This window comes from Schistocerca nitens, chromosome 4 (genome assembly GCF_023898315.1).
Source record: "Schistocerca nitens isolate TAMUIC-IGC-003100 chromosome 4, iqSchNite1.1, whole genome shotgun sequence".
NCBI classification, from domain to species: Eukaryota; Metazoa; Arthropoda; class Insecta; order Orthoptera; family Acrididae; genus Schistocerca; species Schistocerca nitens.
In genome coordinates, this window is record NC_064617.1 from 501,813,253 (window position 1) to 501,834,255 (window position 21,003).

At 39.3% G+C, this 21,003-nt stretch overlaps 1 protein-coding gene across 4 annotated transcripts in view; it reads right to left on the bottom strand.

Annotated features, from left to right (window-relative positions):
- The window catches only part of LOC126251341 (zinc finger protein 667-like), a 130,337-nt gene that overhangs the window by 5,693 nt on the left and 103,641 nt on the right, over nt 1–21,003 (bottom strand). For all 4 annotated transcript variants that reach the window (XM_049951702.1, XM_049951703.1, XM_049951704.1 and 1 more), the window contains 2 exons: nt 11,687–12,070; nt 10,012–10,120 (listed from right to left, as the gene is read on the bottom strand). In XM_049951702.1, the coding sequence (XP_049807659.1) occupies nt 10,012–10,120; nt 11,687–12,070 (493 nt within the window). The remainder of the gene's footprint in view (nt 1–10,011; nt 10,121–11,686; nt 12,071–21,003) is intronic.

The window sequence follows — 21,003 nt, forward strand, 5'->3', positions numbered from 1 at the left end:
TCATTTTCTATAGTGCGTCACCAGTACATCACTGAATGTCATTTCAGATTTCTTGTTATTAAGAATACTGATGTGCTCTGACATTTAAACTGCTGCTTTTTCCTCACCTTAATTTTGTAGCAAGTGGAAGAAGTGTTCTGGGTCACGTTCTGTGCTGAATACTGTTGACGAATTGCTTGGAGAATAGATGAGAAAATTCATCCCTTTTTTATGCTTCACTTGCTCCACGTCTTAAGGATCACATACAGTTATGCATTGTAAACTGTTAATTTGTCTGGTAGGCAGATCCTGAGGTCATGGTCACAAGAAATGACAATGTAGCCAATAATGTCCCCCTGCTTAGATCTGACTGTATACACTGTGATAAAATTGCAGTGCTTGCATAAGAAACTTAAAAAAGACACTTGAGAAAAACTACATTCAGAATGCTTTCCTTTTCAAAAGTTGTAGAATCTGAAATAACACTGGGCCTCGTAACAAGCAAAGGTGGCGATTTGTTCCAGTCTTCGCACAAGCCATTAAATTAGGAGTTTGAAACTTCCAAAATGTACCTGTTAGGCAGGATCCCAAAGGGCCACATTGTTCACTAATGTTTATTAAGCTGGCACTGCATGGATGCATAGGCAATATAACTTTGTGATGGGAACTGATAAATTTTATACTCTCTTCATACCTTAAGGAGGTGCTACCTTATGGAAAGTGATGGACCCAGACCTCAGCATGGAGACTAGTCTTCAATAACTCAATGTCTAAGCTGACTCCCTCATGACACTTCTTGACAGATTAAAACTGTGTGCTGGACCGAGATTCAAACTTTTGACCTTGGTCTTGGGGCAAGTGCTCTACTGACTCAGCTATCGAAGCACGACTCACGACCTGTCCTCACAGTCTGACTTCTGCCAGTACCTCATCTCCTACCTTTCAAACATCACTGAAGCTCTCCTGCAAACCTTGCAGGACTAGCACTCCTTGAAGAAAGGATATTGCAGACATATGGTTTAGCCACACTCTGGGGGAGTTTCCAGAATGAAATTTTCACTCTGCAGTGGCACACAGATTTAATTCACCAGAAAGCCTCATATCAGTGCACATTCCACTGCAGAGTGAGAATTTCATTCTGGAAAAAACCCCAGGCTGTGGCTAAGCCACATTTCCACAATATCCTTTCTTCTGGGAGTGCTAGCCTTGCAACATTCACGAGCGAGCTTCTGTGAAGTTTGGAAGGAAGGAGATGAGGTATTGGTGGAAGTACAGCTGTGAGGATGGGTCATGAGTCATGCTTGGGCAGCTCAGTTGGTAGAGCACTTAGCTGCGAAAGGAAAGTCCCGAGTTCAAGTCTCAGTCTGGCACAGTTTTAATCTGCCAGGAAGTTTCATATCAGCACACACTCCACTGCAGAATGAAAATTTCATTCTGACTCCCTCATAGTGGATTGCACCAACGGTTTTCAGGGAGGATGACCAAGCAGATCTGTTCACTGTGGAACCACAATGAAGCCAAGACCATACAACAGTTCTACAGAACTGGAGCAGATGTGCTGCCTGCTACCGTCACCTTACAACAAACACCCTTTTAAATGTTGAGATCATCGAGTGAAAGCTATCAGATCCTGCAAGTGCTGCAACCAAGCAAGTTTATCACTGAAATTGAGACTTGGAAACCTTGTTGATTTTTTAAAGTTTAAAATTGTATGCCTCATTCTGAATTTTGGAAGATTAAAAACACAGTGTGAATGTTTAAAAGCAGCACACAGATTTTTCAGCTGAAATTTTAAAGCCAGTGTTTTCCACCTACTTCTCCAACCTCTTAACTATTAGTGACAACTACCATGTTGATGCAGGAATACTGGAGGAAGAATAGAGAATTAGGATATAAATCTACAAATAAGGAGCACTGAAAAAGAATGCTTATTGTTGTTTATACTATTTACAGCGATTTTTAAAAAGGTCCCATTTCAACTATTACCTTGAGGGGCAAATGATTTTGGACATCAGCTCTAACCCTAAAATAACTAGGAGGGAGGGAGGGCTATATAATAACAGTGAGAAGTCCCTTGAAGCCCTGTATCTGATTGAGGAGATTATGTCTTGACGTAGCATTGTAGATTTTCAAGGTAAAAGAAAATACCAATTAGGTAATGTATGCACAGCCAAGTGCGCATAACAGCCACCTTCTACAAGATCAGAATATCTAAGGCAGAATAAGATCTTCAAAGCTGCACTGATGGAGACTAAGAAACTGTCTCAGATCCAGACAAGGTGTCCTTTGATATTTTGCACCATGGTCTACCCCACACAACTGGTGCAAGCAATGCTATAATGCGTACTCAAACATATACAGTCCATCCCAGGTTCCAGAAGGGGAATTAAAGTGACTTTTCCCATGAGTTGATGGAGCTGTCTTGCTTTTGAAGTTAAAAAGAGATCACAAAATGCTGCAGTGCATTTTATAATTAACTGCATTAGATATGTCGCTTGCTACAGACAATGCTGAGTCCAATTCCCATACAGAGGAAGGAAAGTTGTAAATTTTGTCATTTACAGAACTGGAATTCCAACTGCTCCTCTCAGTGATCACTCACTCACTGATGATAGAAGGCTGGATTCTGACAGGCAGTAGTGTTCATTGAAGTCTTTCGCTATGTCTCCTTTGCTGGTCTGAAGAATGTTGTTCCTCACCACAGCATAAATCAGGCACCATCTCTAAAATCCTCTTCATGGCCTCTCATATCTGTTCTGGTTTGGTGGAACAATTGATTAAACTTGCAAACTATTGCCATGATCTATACTTGCACTCTTTAATGACATATCAAAATTGTGCCTTCTTGATCCAAATAACTGTGACGTATTTAGAAATCAAACTGTATTTAAAGCTTCACAGATGTTCTTGTGCACCTGCCTCTAGTAGCAGAGTAACATTCCTCAAACTAACACGAAAGAGACTGCCTTCTTCTCTGTCCTGAACAATTTGATACAGATGCATTGCCAGGAAGGTGAATCCATACAAATAATGCTATTAACCCATTCCTGGATGCTGTTTCTACATTCAGTTAGCTGGCTGTACAACATCTTGCTGAGCAATCACGTTGATGGATTTTTACAGACACTGCTCTGTTTGATAGGTGTACCCAGATTGGGAACTGGTTACTGCACTGCAAATTGCCAACCACTTCCAAATCAGCAGTTTTGGGAAACATATTGCAGGTGATGGTGGAAAACAGCCCTAGACCAGTGCTGAAGTGCAAATGCTGTCCCATTTCCATGAGGTGTGAGATGTCTCATAACATGAAACTTTCAGCAACTTGACCTGAGGAACAGGAGGTAGTGGAATCCTTCAGAACATGACATAAATCTCCCTGCCCCCTTGCGCGCGCGCGCGTGCGCACACACACACACACACACACACACACACACACACACACACAAGGAATGGGTGAATCAGCTATTTGAAAAGATTAGTGAGATCATCTTACTCAATTTGATCATAAGGGGGCAGAAGGATCGAACATGGTTTCTTGATACATTTTTACTGTTACAGACACTGCTTGTGGGTTGGTGGTGGGGAGACAGGAGAGGAGTGGCATACAAACTTTGCAAAACTAGCCACTTCTACTTAACCTTTGTCACACTGAGGCATCCTTACTGTGGTGGTCACAACTTCTTAGCACAGGGATGACAGATAATTTAAAATAAATCTCTTGTAAACACAAGCAGAAGGATCTATACAGTGGTAGGAATCTCAAGTGCTTAAAAAAATGTTGCTCACCAGAAACTGTCCAGGAAATTGATTGAAATGGAAGGAAAAGGATAGTTCTAATGGCAGCTTGGACTAACAACTGTAAATAACAAAAGTGCACTTGACCATTCAGTAGTGAATAAGCAGTATAAAGCAGTGGACATACTACGACAATGTATCAACATTGTTGTGTCAGATATCACAATGGAGCAATATCTCTAAATCAAGGTTCAAGATATTCTCCAGAATGTTCTGAAGAAGAGAAATGTATGCGCAAAGTCTGCACTGAACATTCTTGCCTCCCCAACAAAAATAATGCATGGACACCAGCTGTGACTTAATTGAACTGCAAAATGTGGCAATTTTTTTTCTGGAAAAATCATCATGGCTGACAAGACTGATAGATTACTATTGTCACCTCACTCACGACTAACAATATACACTCCTGGAAATGGAAAAAAGAACACATTGACACCGGTGTGTCAGACCCACCATACTTGCTCCGGACACTGCGAGAGGGCTGTACAAGCAATGATCACACGCACGGCACAGCGGACACACCAGGAACCGCGGTGTTGGCCGTCGAATGGCGCTAGCTGCGCAGCATTTGTGCACCGCCGCCGTCAGTGTCAGCCAGTTTGCCGTGGCATACGGAGCTCCATCGCAGTCTTTAACACTGGTAGCATGCCGCGACAGCGTGGACGTGAACCATATGTGCAGTTGACGGACTTTGAGCGAGGGCGTATAGTGGGCATGCGGGAGGCTGGGTGGACGTACCGCCGAATTGCTCAACACGTGGGGCGTGAGGTCTCCACAGTACATCGATGTTGTCGCCAGTGGTCGGCGGAAGGTGCACGTGCCCGTCGACCTGGGACCGGACTGCAGCGACGCACGGATGCACGCCAAGACCGTAGGATCCTACGCAGTGCCGTAAAGGGACCGCACCGCCACTTCCCAGCAAATTAGGGACACTGTTGCTCCTGGGGTATCGGCGAGGACCATTCGCAACCGTCTCCATGAAGCTGGGCTACGGTCCCGCACACCGTTAGGCCGTCTTCCGCTCACGCCCCAACATCGTGCAGCCCGCCTCCAGTGGTGTCGCGACAGGCGTGAATGGAGGGACGAATGGAGACGTGTCGTCTTCAGCGATGAGAGTCGCTTCTGCCTTGGTGCCAATGATGGTCGTATGCGTGTTTGGCGCCGTGCAGGTGAGCGCCACAATCAGGACTGCATACGACCGAGGCACACAGGGCCAACACCCGGCATCATGGTGTGGGGAGCGATCTCCTACACTGGCCGTACACCACTGGTGATCGTCGAGGGGACACTGAATAGTGCACGGTACATCCAAACCGTCATCGAACCCATGACAAATGTAAACAGAAAATTATAGCCCCATAGGAGAATAGTTTTCAGACTGAACTATTACACAGCAAAAAGAGGTACACTGTCTTGTATCCACCTAAAAGCTGTTACGTCTAGGGCTCAGAATACCTGCTCTGAACTGAAGCTGGTTCAGTAATTCCTAGCGGTAGAAGTCTGATCCTTATTTACGTTGTAACCAGCTTCTGAACTTATACACATGTCATGAATGTCAAAGTAGTAGGGAAAGGAAGAGTTTGACATGGAAAGGGTAGCATCCGGCAATGTGCAATTACAATTATTTGTTGGTGGAACTGACATACTGAAGTGAAAAAAGTAGCACAAGATTCAAAAAAGGGTCTGGTGAGTATTTATATGAAAATGAGTTCAGATGCTGTAGCAGTTCAGTCTCACCATGAGTCCAAACATTGAAATATTTCCAGTATCTTAGAAGTAAATGAGAGGCTGAGTATAAATGGAACTGAATGGAGCCCTCTTTCAGTGACCCATCTAAATGATGGCATAAGAGATAGCCAGCAAGTTTCTCCTTGTTGTAAAATGGTTTTTGATTGATATATAACTGACTAACTAATTTAAAACATGGTTTCATTTTAGGCTGTTCTGGGTAGAGGAGTAACCAGTAGCATGTGTACCATGAACTTTAGAGTTGAATGCACACAAATTTCAAATGCTTCATAAAATAGTAAGTGTCTATAATACACAGCTCAATCTTTTGTCCAAGAAATAGTAGATGCCATATTATTAATTTTAGCTACTTACTTCTATTACTATATTCCCTAATTTGTTTTGCATCCCTGCAAGTTTTCTTTCATGCCATAATCTATTTTTGTGAGGGAGGTAAATTTTGGGTGAGTTGTTTACTTTATATGGAATCCAGAAATTAACCATGAACACAATTCACTGTACAAAATAAAGAGAAATAGGCACACACATTCATATAATGCAATGTAATGAAACCCACTACATTCACCATTATATTGATAACCATTAAAAACACACATCCAATCCATTCCTCAATATTTACTATGTTAAACAGAGAGAGAGAGAGAGAGAAAGAGAGAGAGAGAGAGAGAGAGAGAGAGAGAGAGAGAGAGAGGTGTGTGTGTGTGTGCGCGAGCGCGCCCTTTGAAGTAACATGCACTTCACTATAGTGATTTTTTGTAACACTGTTTTTGAGAAGGGGAAAATTGGCCAAATGTATATTCATAATTTTTTTTCAGTAAACAACATGATTATTTACAATGAGGTTAAAAGCTTGTCCTAAGAGTTATCTTTGAGGACCTTTTATGGAATAATTTTCTCATTTATATGATCAGTTTTGGAGCTCTGTAACTTACAGAGAGTGATTTTCCTCTTTCTAAACCAGTTACTTGCATCTTTGCATCATACTTTACCAGTCAGCTTCTTGCCTATCTGAGAGCACATTACCCATTTCTACTGTCTACCGAGACAACTCCCTCCCACTTTGACAGTGTACTGGCAGGAGAAAGGGAACTTGTTCTTTGTAACTTCCTTAGGCTTTGTTGGGAATACAGACATATTAAATAAGAAAATAAAAAATATGGCAGGAAATGCACTGTCGAGAAAAGTAAGATCATGTTAGTAACCAGAGAAGATGAAGAAGACAACGGACAAATTAATATTAAAAGATAGAACATTGAAACTGTGGACAACTTTAAATATCTAGGATGCATGATAGTGGAGAATGCAATGATTAAGGCAGAAATAAGCAAATGGGTACAACGGAGCAATGCATTCAACCAATGTGTGACGGGTTTAGTCTGGCGAAGGGAGGTGCCAACAAAGTGTAAGCATTTCATGTAAGTGATATACTTTACACCCATATTGACATATGCTTTGGAGACTGGGACAGCAATAAAAAAAAAGCAAGGAGTAGAATCCAAACCAGTAAAATGAAATTCCTAAGAAGTTGTCAGGGAAAATGAGGAGAGGCTGAGTGAAAAATGAAGCCATTAGGGGGAAATTGGAGTAGAAAGGTTGAATGACAGAAAAGAGAAGAGTAGGTTAAAGTAGTTTAGACATGTAAAGAGAATGGAAGATGAAAGAAGAATGGTGGAAAGATGGGGGAAAGAAGAGAACCAAAATGATGCTGGGTAAAGGGGAAATAAAGTGAAAGATGGCAGGTTATGTTATTCCTTCATGTCTTTCATCATAAAATTTGGTATGTACAAAAAAAGAGGTGCTGTTCTGATGTGAACTTATACTGTGCTTTCCAGACTACTCTGAAAATAAAGCATTATCTGACACTTGACTATTGGTCATCAATTATCCTCATAAGCTGCCCTCACCCTTGATGTTCCACACTCTCAAGAGTGTAATAATGACAATGCTTAATCCTGAAGTGACTTGATGTCCACCTTCCACTTCCGATTCTATGAAAAATGTTGTACTTTAAGTAAAATAGTGTTGGAACTATGTACTGAATGCACTTTTAACTGAAATTTCAGTACAAATGTCAAGTATAAATATGGCAAGGGAAGTTCTGGCAGAATGTAAATACAGCTGAACACACAATGTCAGGACTGCAGTTCGGCAGGTGGACTGGTAGCCAGAAAGTAAGTAATTTAGGACTAAAGGTCTGGTAGAATGATCCCTATAGTCATCTGCATCATATTCCATATAAAATAATGTCAGTATTTTCAAAATCATGAGGTAATGCTAAGAAATTTTGACACGCAGCATCTGGCCATGATGCATATCCATGCTTCTTCAGTGTTTTCATGCCATCTAGCAATCAATATTTGAACTACAGCCTCTGCTGACGAACACAATCATGTGGGAAACACTGACAAAGTGTGGACTTTCAGGATCACCAAACATGCTTCTATTTTTATGAGTATTGACCCCAAACTATTAATCACAAATGATATGACTTTTAGCTTGAAACCAGTCCCATGAAAAAAAAGCAGATTTCATGTCATATCACACCTTAATGATTCTAGTGTGTTTAACATACTGCCGCTGAACAAACATAGCTGGTACTAGTAGGCTTTGTTTCTTCAAGTTTAGGATTTTAATGTATCAAACAATGGGAACTCCAGGGCGGAATAACAACAACATGGAATGGATAAATTGCAGAGTTCCAGATAGGCACAATGAAAAGAATGCTATAAATATGTCAGCTTTCAGACAAGGTTGTTCTTCAGAAGTAGAAAACACACACAGTCATGCATCAACAACTCTAGCGGCCATATATGGGTGAACTGTTCTTGTGTGATTGTGTGGAAGTTTTCTACTACTCAAGAAGAATCTTGTCTGAAAGGTGAAATATTTATAGCATTTTTTTTTTTCATTGTGTCTCTCTGTAACTCAATGACTCCTCTATGTGGTGTGCAGTAACCTATCCTTTCCATATTGGAGTTTTAATGTATTTCTGTCAGGGTTAAATTCAGTTGAGGAACATTCAAAAATTTTAATGTCCTCAAAACACAGATGTCATTTAAGACGCAGCATGAGTTAAGAATGAACAATGATGTGAAGAGGTGCTCTCTATGACCTTCTGAAACAATTGCAATGTCAGTTGTATAACATGATCTTGGGATACTGGAACCTTGGCTGAAAGCAGATTTCAACAATTGTGGACCACATTTTTGATTGTAAATAGCTAAAAAATGAAATTAAATTTATGTGGTGGCATTTGTAAAAGTGGAAGAAACAGTGTGTACTGGTAAAACTTACAGAATCTGAGATACTTCCTTAAGGCAAGACTGGCCAAAAAACTGGCAGTGGACAGTGAAATAAGCTCTACTAGTGCCTGCATTATAATCAGGATGGTACAATTACTTGAATGTACATTCACATGAATGTATTGAAGAGTATTACATGTGATTTGTGATGTCTGCCCTTAAGTATATCTATTTAACACTTTTACGTTTGATTTTAGCTCTATATTGCTGTAAATTGCCATCCACTGTGTAAGCGTACAGATGTCGATCATGTACTTGATGAATCAAATCTATCCTTAAACTTCCTTGCCACAGCACAGCAGCATTGCTAATGCAGATGCCCCATAGTTCTAGAAGGGAGAGGTTGGCACCTGGAGATCGTTTGGTGTGGAGAGTGAGTTAGTCACATGAGGACCATCATGCAAGTACAATGTGTTATGTATGTGCGATCATGGTTAAAGTAATAATTTTGAAGCATACAATTAATTTCATATCAGGGGTGTCGTTATATACATTAGTTAAACTGTAAGGAATCAGCAATGATAAATTCATAAAACCTCATGATAAATGAATGGATGCAATTGTAATGTGAGTGTGATCAGAACAAATAGGGACATAACACTTGAAATTAAAGTAAAATAAACTAACTGTGTTGTATAAAACATACTGCAAACCCTTCATTATTATTATTATTATATTTTGGAGGGGACTTAGTAATAGAACTGCAGGAGAATAGGTAGGCTTGCAACATATGCTCACAGCCAGAACTTCAGTTATAGGCTTATTTACCTTGGGAGCAAGTTTGTCCTTCAAAACTAGCCATTTATGAATGTCCAATGCCTAATTTTCCAATGAGCCAAAGTACAGTGAATAATAATTATGTGTAAATCAACAAATAATATGGAGTGGCACCTTACAACTGATTAGAAAGTTGTTTCAGCTTATCCAAAATAATTCAAAGAATATGCAAAATGCCTAAATCAGTACATCTGTACAGGGATTTTAAAATGGCTCTTTTCAAAGATGAGTTCTCATGACCTAAAAATAAAAGTGGTATTTGTTCACCTTTCTAGAGTAATGACAGGTCAAACAAGATACTAATACAAACAGCCCTTCATGTAGTGTAAAGTATTGGCACTGAAAGCTAATGTATTTGCAGCATTGACATTAAATTCTAAATTTAAGGTTTATTTATGAATGTACTCACATGACAAACATAAGGCCGAAGCTTGCTGTGGACAGCCTGTATATGTTTCTTTAAGCATTTTGAATCGGCATATGTTTTGAGACATATGTCACATTGTTTGGTTGCATACCTTAAAATCAAGAAAACCCTGATCAAAATCAACTTATCTGTAAATGAAGTAAAATGCAAAAACACTGAGACTTATTACACTACAATCAGTAAATAAACATTATTAATAATTTAGAGTGAAGAGCCTCAAATACGGCACACAAATGGTACCAGGAATTACTTGATGTGGAGAGGAGCTGTTATGCCCATTTGTTCTAGGAAGCCATCTAACTTCACAAGCATTACCATTGTTTCAACAAGAAAGAGGAAAGACTCAAGAAAAACAAAACCTGGCTCCTGCTGCTACAAAGAATGGTTATTGCAGGCAACAAGGAGAAAACTACAACAGTAACCAGGGAAAGGCCCTTGAACACTGATGAGACGTCCAGGAACTCAACTCCAGTGTGCCACCGGCATCTGAGGGTGAATCTTTGACAAAGCCAGCCACGAAACAAATGTTGGTTGAAGATCCTAAGATGAGTGCTAACAGCCAACATGTGCTTAAATTATTAGCTTTTTTTTTAAAAAAAAATATGTAAAACTGAGGAAAATACTAGTAAGTCCATTCTCTACTGGTGTTCTACAAAATTCATGAAACAAAAAATTTGTCCAGAAGAATGGGAGCAGATAAAATAATTTAATAAGTTAAGTGCAGTACAGAAAAAACTAAGAAACAAATTTAAGTGACTAGAGTAAAAATCTTTATAGAATAATATGCAATGACTGAAAAAGGATTAAGTAAACACCCTGATGAAAAAAATATAATGTGTGGCACAGGCACACAAAAACTATGGAATGGGAGATACAAGCTGTCATACCAATAACATACAGAACTAAAATAGCAAAAGTATTTTTGTTCTTTGGTAGGGGGAGAGGGAAAGTTGTTGGCAAGGTGGTATTGATGAGGGAAGTAAGTATAGATGATAAAGAAAAGCACTTACCAATGAAGAACACATAAATAGTTTAAATGCTTCAAAGACAGCTGGGTGTCTGTGAAGGACAACAAGCTTTTCAAACAATTTTTGGATGGCTTCCTGTACAATCACTGTCCACAAATCCTACTCCACTGGCCCTGAAACTTGTGATTCCTATTTCCTTCATAAAATCGATTTCCAAGAGAAAGAATAGCATTTTAATTCCACGAAATACAAGTGAACTGAATACTATTTAGCTTCTTCCATAACCCTACACAGAGTTCAAAAAAGTTTAAATTCCACATTCTGAAGTCAATAAGTTTCTCTCCAGTCTTTCAGATGAAAACTTACCAAACACTGAAATGCACCTTTATGTCATCTACTCATTTTCCCAATACTACTTCCATCAATCAGTTTGGGATATATCTGTCCATTATGCATTATCATTTATTTAAAATTATCTTTGTTAAGTGTTAAAAAATAAGTGCTACAAAATATTTTGTATACAATGCTAGCATAGTAAAATTATATTAGGCAGAATTTAAAAAGATCACATAGAACATGTAACTAATTTTGTCTTCTGTAATAGTATTCTGCTATTTAGCCATCAAAACTGCACAGTATGATAATATAGTGGAACAGTAAACTACATTAAAACACTGAAAGTAACCAACCAACGAGGAAGATCATCAGTCTTGCGATTCATATGTATGACCCGATGGTTGCGTAACTGGGCTGCTTGCTTGAAACCTTTGCCACAGTCTGGGCAATGAAAAGACCGAACTTCACCATGAGTCTGCATATGTGCAACCATCCGTGTAATTACTGCAGTACGATACTTCTTACAAACAGGGCACACAAGCAGCCCAGCATCTTGACTGTGTGCAACCCACAAATGCATGGCACATCCTCTCCAGCGGTTGAACATCATTTTACATTCTGTGCATCGAAACTGTTGCTGGCTTCCAGTCACGCGGCTTTCTGGCATGTGACATTCTAAATGAATAGCAAGTGCTTCAGCTGATGCAAATTTGTGGTGGCAGCCATCTTTCGTGCATCTGCAACAACAAAAGTTTGCCCGTTACTAGCGCAAAAGAAACAAGTACAATAAATGTTTGAATATAGTCTCAAGGCACAATATTTTAAAACAATGTGTCAAGTGGTACAAATTCTATGAGATTTGGGCAGAGTACTTCCTAGCCATTATATGGAGATAAATACTTTCATGTGGTTGATGGTAACAGTACTGCCTGTCAATGAGACAATCCCATGCCACATGTTTCCAAAAATTTCAAAGCTACTTCATGGCACAACAGACATTATTTATCCTCTTTCTATCTTATTATATGTGTAACACATACGGTCACTCAGAAACTATAACACTGACATCATTTTGCAGTCAGTAGCAATGAAAAAGCTTATAAATGTTCAGGATGTAATCATATGTACAAATCAATTTGTGATACGAATGTAAAATGGCTTGTTCCACATTATTTCGATCTATCTGCAAAATGATTCATGGAACATGTAACTAACTGAACATTCTACTTGAACCAAATCAGTATGTTATTTATCAGGTCCTGTACACAAACCAAATATCTGATTCAAAGTCACAACTGGAAAGAAGGGAGGTTTGCAATTTTTCGTTCTACCATGCAGTGTAACGAAGTGCATGAATAACTTCCCAGATTTGCTCCTTTTTAAGAGCATAAGTACACTGTGAATGGCAAACAATTAGTTAAAAATCTGAAAAAGTTGCATATCTACTTGTAAGTGCTGAAAGAAAATGCAATTATAAGAATTCATTGACAGGGCGGAAGTTAGTAAATGAGTATTGTAGTGTTCCATCAACACATCTCAGAAGAAATTTGCCAAATCTAATGTAAATGGCATCATTTTTATGTAAACATATCTTGCACAGTCAGAATTGGTATCAGTGGACTCTTTATCAAACAATTTTAAAATGTGGTGCCATGTAAGTTGTCTTTTTTTCCTTTTTGCTTTTCATACACATGCACCATACGAGGAATGGTAAACAAAAAGAGAAATTAACAGGAGGAGATCATGTTGGTTGGGCAACATAAAAATATTTGTATGATAATTACTACATCATTCATCAGTAACAGGGCTATGCAGAGAGGAATAATGCACAGCTTTCCTTGTTGAAGCAAGAAATGAGCATTATATTTCAGTTACCTAACAGTCTGCTGGAATGTCTCACATTATTCGTATGATTCTGTTCTGGCCATCATAGCCAAAGGATTCTACCATACTAAACTTATGAATCATGAGCACAGTGTGGTGTCTCCTGTCAGTAACTTATATTTCTCCTGTAGTGTCATACTAATGCCTGAATGAAGGTCAAGACTGTTGGTCTTTTCAGCAACTTTGGCTTAAGGCTAGAAGTGAATTACAGGAGTATCCACTAAACTTAGTATGTGACTGCCTTCACAATGCATCATGATAGTAATATGATGTTACTGCTTAGTGATAATGATGGAAGAACTTCTTGGTGGTTATTTAAAAGGCTCTATAAAAAAAGATTTTGCATATAATGTGGGTACAGTAAATACATGCAAATTCTAAATTTTGTTTCCAAAATATATTTGTGAAAAGTGTTCTGTGAAGAAAGTCATTTCTTCCTTGTAAAATTTTGCAAGATCAAATCACACATGTTCTTGCAGTTTGGTCAAATAAGGCAACAATCATCTTGTTCTTCATCCCGTATTGGGTGTATTGATGTTTATGTCAAGACAGATACAATAATTTGGGAAGCATGGTGTGCTCAAACAAAATGTGCACGATTATAGGCAACAGGTATGTCATAATTTTCTTTAGGAGCAGAATGTTATTTCTAGTAAAATGAATTTATACCTTCTACATGCCAACTGCTACACTGAAAATCTACAGTACTTTTAGAAACTAACTGATAGCGGGAATAAGTGACTGATATTTCACATTGATTCTCATCTCATTTGATTTTCTTCTGAAATGACAGGAGTTAACCCAAAACTATCATCCATTTTTTTCTGGTAAATAAAAGTAATTTACTTGATGAATAAATGTGTGTCCTTGATTTGAACAAAATATTTTACGTACTTTCAACTTGAGTAATGTATTGAACTAAAATAAAATAATAAAAAAAAAAGATCTAACGCTGACACAACATTTGATGGAGAACAAAGACAAAGTCACAGTTTCGAAATTCATTTTGTGTTTCATCAGCATATGGGCTGAAATTAAGTATTGAAAACTAAATGGAACAATACTTTAAGTAGCTGTCTTTTCTAATAATTGATACTTGTTAGCTCCTCCCAAATACAAGTCCAGATTCTACATGACTGTGCCATATTACTAGTGTATTGCAAGGGTCATCATCATGTTTTGCTTTCTTTACGAAACTGTTTGTCCTGGACATAAGACACTGGCTGACCATGTATCAGGAGATTTTCTAGTCAGGATTTTATTTATTGGTCCCTTTAATCTATGAAAATATGGTGTATTACAAATATTGGAGAAGATGTGCATATTAATTTTTAAGCACAAATAAAATAGTATATAACATAAACTACAATAACTAAATGAATGATATAAACTTAGCTCGTACACATACTATGTAAATAAATTTGTTATATTGTACATTGTAATTTATAGAACCATGTATTCAATCACTGAGTAGAAACAAGGACACTGTAGATCTGGCTGTGAGAACTGTTTACTGGACTCTACATCCTGAATAGCTTTTATTTTCACAGTGAGTTTATTGAAAAGTTTCAGTCATATGTGGGTTGGACCCTTATAACACATTCTGGTATTTGTATGGGCTGTACACATGACTTTTCTGGGTTTGGTCTTATGGTAATGGACATCACAGTTCCTCTGTAAATGTTTGTCACTATCTGTCACATTTATTACAAAAAATAAAATGATTTCTCTTACATAAACACATAGCAGCAGAAGTATGTTAAGTGTTGTGAAGGCAGGTTTGCATAATTGCCTTATTTTATTTCCTTTTATTATTCTAGGGGCCTTATTTTGAATTTAAAGTGCCGCTAGAGTGCTTCCCTAGATTGTTACTCCATAGTGTAGAGGCGACTCGACACAGCACAGTAACAATGGTAACTTTTTCCTTATTGCTGCTTTGCTTAAGGGCTCCTTGTTTGCAAATTTGATTTCTATTAATTGATACACTTACTTACCAGTATTAGTTTTAAGCAGACAATAATTTTACTAAAAATGCAACACCAGAATTGCATTAGTACTCAGAGTTGATTTAACAAACATCAACAACTTCTACCCACACTGACCACAATGAAATTAAGTGGCCACTTCAAAATGAGGATTAAGATTTGTTTTCAAGCAGTCCTACCAAATGTAACAATAACAGTTTAGTCTTGGTGTGTGACATTAATGTCAGCATACTTTTTCTGTTTAAAACACTGTACTTAATATTACATTTGCATGAAATATTCTAACTTATTGGGCTCAAATAACAATTTTGTGTTGAATAACAACAATATGGAAAGGACAGATTGCTACTCACCATGTAGAGGAGGGTTTGAGTTATTGACAGGCACAGTGGAATGAATGCTAAAATATTATAGCTTTGCAACAAAGTCCTCCTTCTGCAGCAGAATACATCCACATTCACACGATCACAACTTAAACATGGATGCCACTATTTCAGGGTGCTAGACACCGACTGTGTCTGATGGAGCAGCAATCAGGGATGGATGGTGTTTGTGTGCGTGTGGGGGGGGGATAGCAGAATATGCGTGGGGGAAGATGCCAATGCCGCCTCGTGGAGGGTGCAGGGACTTGATGGGGACAATTATCAAACAAACACAAGGAAGGCTGACACAGTGTTTAGTGTACTTGGGATTGTAAAACAGTTAAGATCCTTAGATGCCAGGAAGGAATCTGGCCCAGACTGTATCCCTGCAAGATTTTATATTGACTAAGCTACAAATATAGCACAATGCTTATCCATCATCTATCAGAGGTCATTGGAACAGTGGAAAGTTCCATGGAACTGGAAGAAGGCCCAGGTCATAGCCATCTATAAAAAGGGTAGAAAATCGGATGCACATAATTATCGGCCAGTTTCACTGACATCGAATCATTGTAGAATTATGGAACATATTTTGTCTTCAGATATAATGACCTTTCTAGACTCCGAGAAGCTCATCTGCAGAAACCAGAATGGTTTTAGGAAACAGCGGTCCTACGAGACACAACTGGCCCTCTTCGTGCATGATATACAACAGGCTCCAGATATCGGCTCCCAGGCTGATGCCACAGTCCTCGACTTTTGAAAGACATTCAACTCAGCTCCGCACTGTCGCTTGCTCCAAAAAGTGCATGCTTAGGGTCTATCTGATGACATATGCAGTTGGATAGAAAGTTTTCCAGCAGACATAGAGCAGTATGTCGTCCTGAATGGGGAGACTTCAACAGAAAACAAGCATAACATCAGGTGTGCTCCAGGGCAGTGTAATAGGTCCACTGTTTTTTATGGTTTACATAAACGATCTGGTTGATAGTATTGACAGCGGTATTAGACTGTTTGCCAATGATGTTGCAGTCTACAGGAAAGTAGTATCACACGAAAGTTGTGAAAAAATCAATGAGGATTTGCAGAAAATAAATGCGTGGTGTAATGACTGGCAGCTATCTCTCAATATTAGTAAGTGTAACCTACTGCGTATAACAAAGTGAAAATCCCCATTAATGTACATGTACAAAATGAATGCCCAGTCTTTGGAAGCGGTAACATCTGTCAAGTATCTGGGTGTGACTATTTGAAATGATCTCAAATGGAATGATCAGATTAAACAAGTAACAGAAAAGGCAAACTCCAGATTGCGGTTTATTGATAGAATCCTGAAGCAATGCAGTCCTTCAACAAAGGAAATCGCTTACAATTCTTTAGTTCATCCAGTCTTAGAGTATTGTTCGTCTGTATGGGACCCTTACCAGTTGGGTCTGATTCAAGAGACTGAGAAGGGGCAAAGAAGAGCGGCAAGATTCATGACTGGTACATTTAGCCATCACATGATTATTACAAATCTCGTAGAAAGTTTGAAGTGGGACACACTTGCTGATAGACAACATGCTAAATGGAAGCGGCTGCTCACTAAATTCCAAAATCCGATCTTTGCCGAGGATGTAGAGCATACCACCAACTTTCATATCACACAATGATCACCATTGAAAGGTAAGGGAAATTAGGGCTCATACTGAGGTGTTCATACAGTTGTTTTTCCCTCGCGCGATTCGTGAATAGAACAGAGGGGGGGGGGGGGGGGGGGGATATGACTTTGGTGTGAACAGTGCCCTCCGCCACACACTGTTTGGTGGCTAGCGGAGTATATATGTAGATGTAGATAAGGGTATTAGATGCAATGTCAGGAGGCTGTGCTGAGAGAGGAGGCGGGAGGGAGAAATGAGAAGAGAGTAGTAGAAGGGGAAAGGATTTGTACGTGCGTTGGTGAGATAGACAACATGTGCAGTATTGGAGTGGAAGCAGGAAAAAAGATAGGCAGGTGGGAGGCAGGGACTAACAAAGTTATCTGCAAGGGTGGTTATGGGAAGATAAGTTGGAACTGGTACAAAGAATCCAGATGGAATGGGCTGTGAAGCAGTGAATAAAGTGAAGCACATCATGTTGGGCAGAAGGAAGCTGATGTTACCGTGTTGAAAAAAGAACATCCTGTCATCAACCCGGAGGGATTTAGGAAGCAGAAAACTACCGGAAGCCTGAGTCAGGACACACTGATAATATTCTGATTGCGAGTGGGATGTGGGAGACTGCCTACAAACCACATTCACACTTTTTGGAGACCAGACAGCTAATCTGATCAGTCTCCTATTCACCCCTCCACCTCCGGGCTGAAGCAGTGTACTCAATCAGTCTTTGTATAGAGTAATTTCTGTGTGAAAATGTGAGAAAGTGTTCTAAATGTTTGCGAGGTGGAACACGGGAGCTAGCTCGCTATACACCTAGTGGGATGTGGGAGACTGCCTACAAACCACATCAACGCTTTTTCTAAATCATTTTAAGCAAATGGTTCCTTAAGGAAGACCATAGCTGACTATATATGTGCCAGCAAAACAGTGCACTTGACAGTTCGCGTTATGTCAAGTTAGGTTACCTATACTGCAACAGCGACTTTGTAACAGAAGCCTCTTTACACATAGCAGACTACAAGGAGTTCCTTTCCACTTTGTAAATATAAGCTACTGAGCAATAAAATTTGTTTTTCAGTTGCTACCACAATGACATCAAATAAACAGCTGCATAATACTGCTGAAATCAGGACAACAAAGCACACGCTTTTGATAAGGAGCAAAGAAATACACAAAATAAGCATTTGTTGATGACCGGTATCTTAAAAACAATGTGGTACATAGTTTAGAAAATAAATAATAACTGAGATAGTAACTTCTCACTGTAGGTAATTCCATACAGCTCCCCATCATCACTCTTGTTGGCATTAATGCCAAAAACCATCTTGATTGTTGTTATACTGGCCGTTGTGGCTGAGCGGTTCTAGGCACTTCAGTCTGGAATAGGGCGACCGCTACGGTCGCAGGTTCGAATCCTGCCTCGGGCATGGATGTGTGTGATGTCCTTAGGTTAGTTAGGTTTAAGTAGTTCTAAGTTCTAGGGGACTGATGACCTCAGATGTTAAGTCCCATAGTGCTCAGAGCCTTTTGAACCATTTTTTTGATTGTTGTTATCACCAAGACAAATCATAAGTTGATCATGGTCACTAATGATACCTCCACTGTCTGTGCTGCTCAAATAAAGTTTCCAACATGCTTGACCTTTTTCCTCCAAGAGGCTGCATCTACAGTCACAAGAGCTTCACACAGCAGCTTTCGAGCTCTGTTATTGTAAAGGACTTATTACTGTTCCTTATGTATGTCTTCACACCAGTCCATACTAACTCATTGGGACCGAAATGGCAGTTGTATGGTGGCAGCTTATTACAGTATGACGCAGCTCCATGGCAATTTCAACTACTAAATATGTAGGCATGGTAATATATTTTCTTTAAGAAGCAAACATAACAGAAGTTTCATCGTGGTTATAACTACAGCAATATTTTGTGCCTGTAACCACTGCACCACAACTTCTTTGCGGTCATTTGTGGGTAGTGCCTTACTCAGTATCACTGAGTGATATGGAGCATTGTCTCTTACAATTGTTGTAGGGGCAGAAAACTGTTTTAAAAGGTTCCTGAACCACTCAACAAATTATGTGTAGTCCCCATATCTTCATGGTAAACACCTGTCTTTTTGGACCGAAAAACTAAAAGTTCATCAGGAACAAAACCGCTGGAAGAACCTGCATGGACCACAATTAATCTTGCTCCTGTTCCCATCAACTGATGACCACAAATACGTGCTGCTTGGAGTGTCATCCATCCAGCACTTACTAACAGCTTCCCCAGCATTAAACCACATTTCATCTAGCCATATTATGGAATGAATGTCCTCGCCCACAATTTTGTGCAAGAATATGCTTCGAGATGTTACAATATGCGACTTTTCTAACAGGACTTTGTGTCTGTCTGGCATTTTGTAATAACCCATACTTTTCAGCACAATTTTTTGTGACAATTTCCCACCCCTGAAAAGTTCACTTTCTTTTAATGACACTAGCAACTTTGCTACGGTAAGATATTCCTGGGAATAGAATCAGTATGGAAAGAATCTAAGTCAGTGACAGCATGAGCATACTTTTTCTTCTTTCCAGAAGTCACTAAAAATACATTATTAGATCAAGATGCCTCAGAACCATTACACCTCATGTCTACATATCTCATGTTTTGCAGTAACACTCCCTTACTTACTACTGTTCTTGCACTAAGTCCAAGAGCTTTCGACATGTGTTCCATTACTTCATCAGAGGGAACTGATGGCTGTGCATGAATACTTACGTATTCTTTCTTCTGACTGTAAAACTCCCTTACTTACTACTGTTCTTGCACTAAGTCCAAGAGATTTCGACATGTGTTCCATTACTTCATCAGTGGGAACTGATGGCTGTGCATGAATACTTACGTATTCTTTCTTCTGACTGTAAAACTCACAAGTCCTCCATAGTAACTCTAGTGACTGGTTGTTTAGCAGCACACTTTGACGTAAAGGATTGTCACTAGGCAAGATGTGTGACATTTTTCACTTATCAGAATTTTCTAAAGCACAGAACAACTCAAGCACACAACAGAAACCAACTGCAACACATGCTGTTGATGTACACACAAAACAAAGCCAGCAACGTAGGAGCTTTGACATCAGAACTGGAAGCAACTACTGAGCCAGGATTGGTTTGTACCGCATGCCAGTACCTCACGCTACTCATTCTTCACTTGTTATACTGCTACACTGCCAACCAGAAATGCATATGTCAAGTGCAAAGTTTTAGCAGTCTTGTTATAACTGTCCTACCCTTCGAGATATGTCCTCATATATACAGTGCAACGCCACTTTTACACTTTTCAAGGGACATAAAAAATAGTGTAAAATGCGGGAAAATGTAAAATGTGGGAAATAATGTTTTAAGCTGTAAAAGTTACGTACTGCACGCACAATCAAAGTTGACACATAGCACTGTAGCTGATCGGAGTGACCGTAAAGGCATTTCCCATTTACAGTCGTTCCCATCAACGACCACGCCAAGTGTCAACTTTGTTTGCGCGATTAATATAGGATACTCCCTTGCATTTTCACACTTTATGTATGATATATGAACATAACATGCATCAAAAGGCTTATCAGGTACTTGTTCATTATCAAACAAAAGTTTATTATGTAATGAAAACTGCTGATGTAACTACACTCCTGGAAATGGAAAAAAGAACACATTGACACCGGTGTGTCAGACCCACCATACTTGCTCCGGACACTGCGAGAGGGCTGTACAAGCAATGATCACACGCACGGCACAGCGGACACACCAGGAACCGCGGTGTTGGCCGTC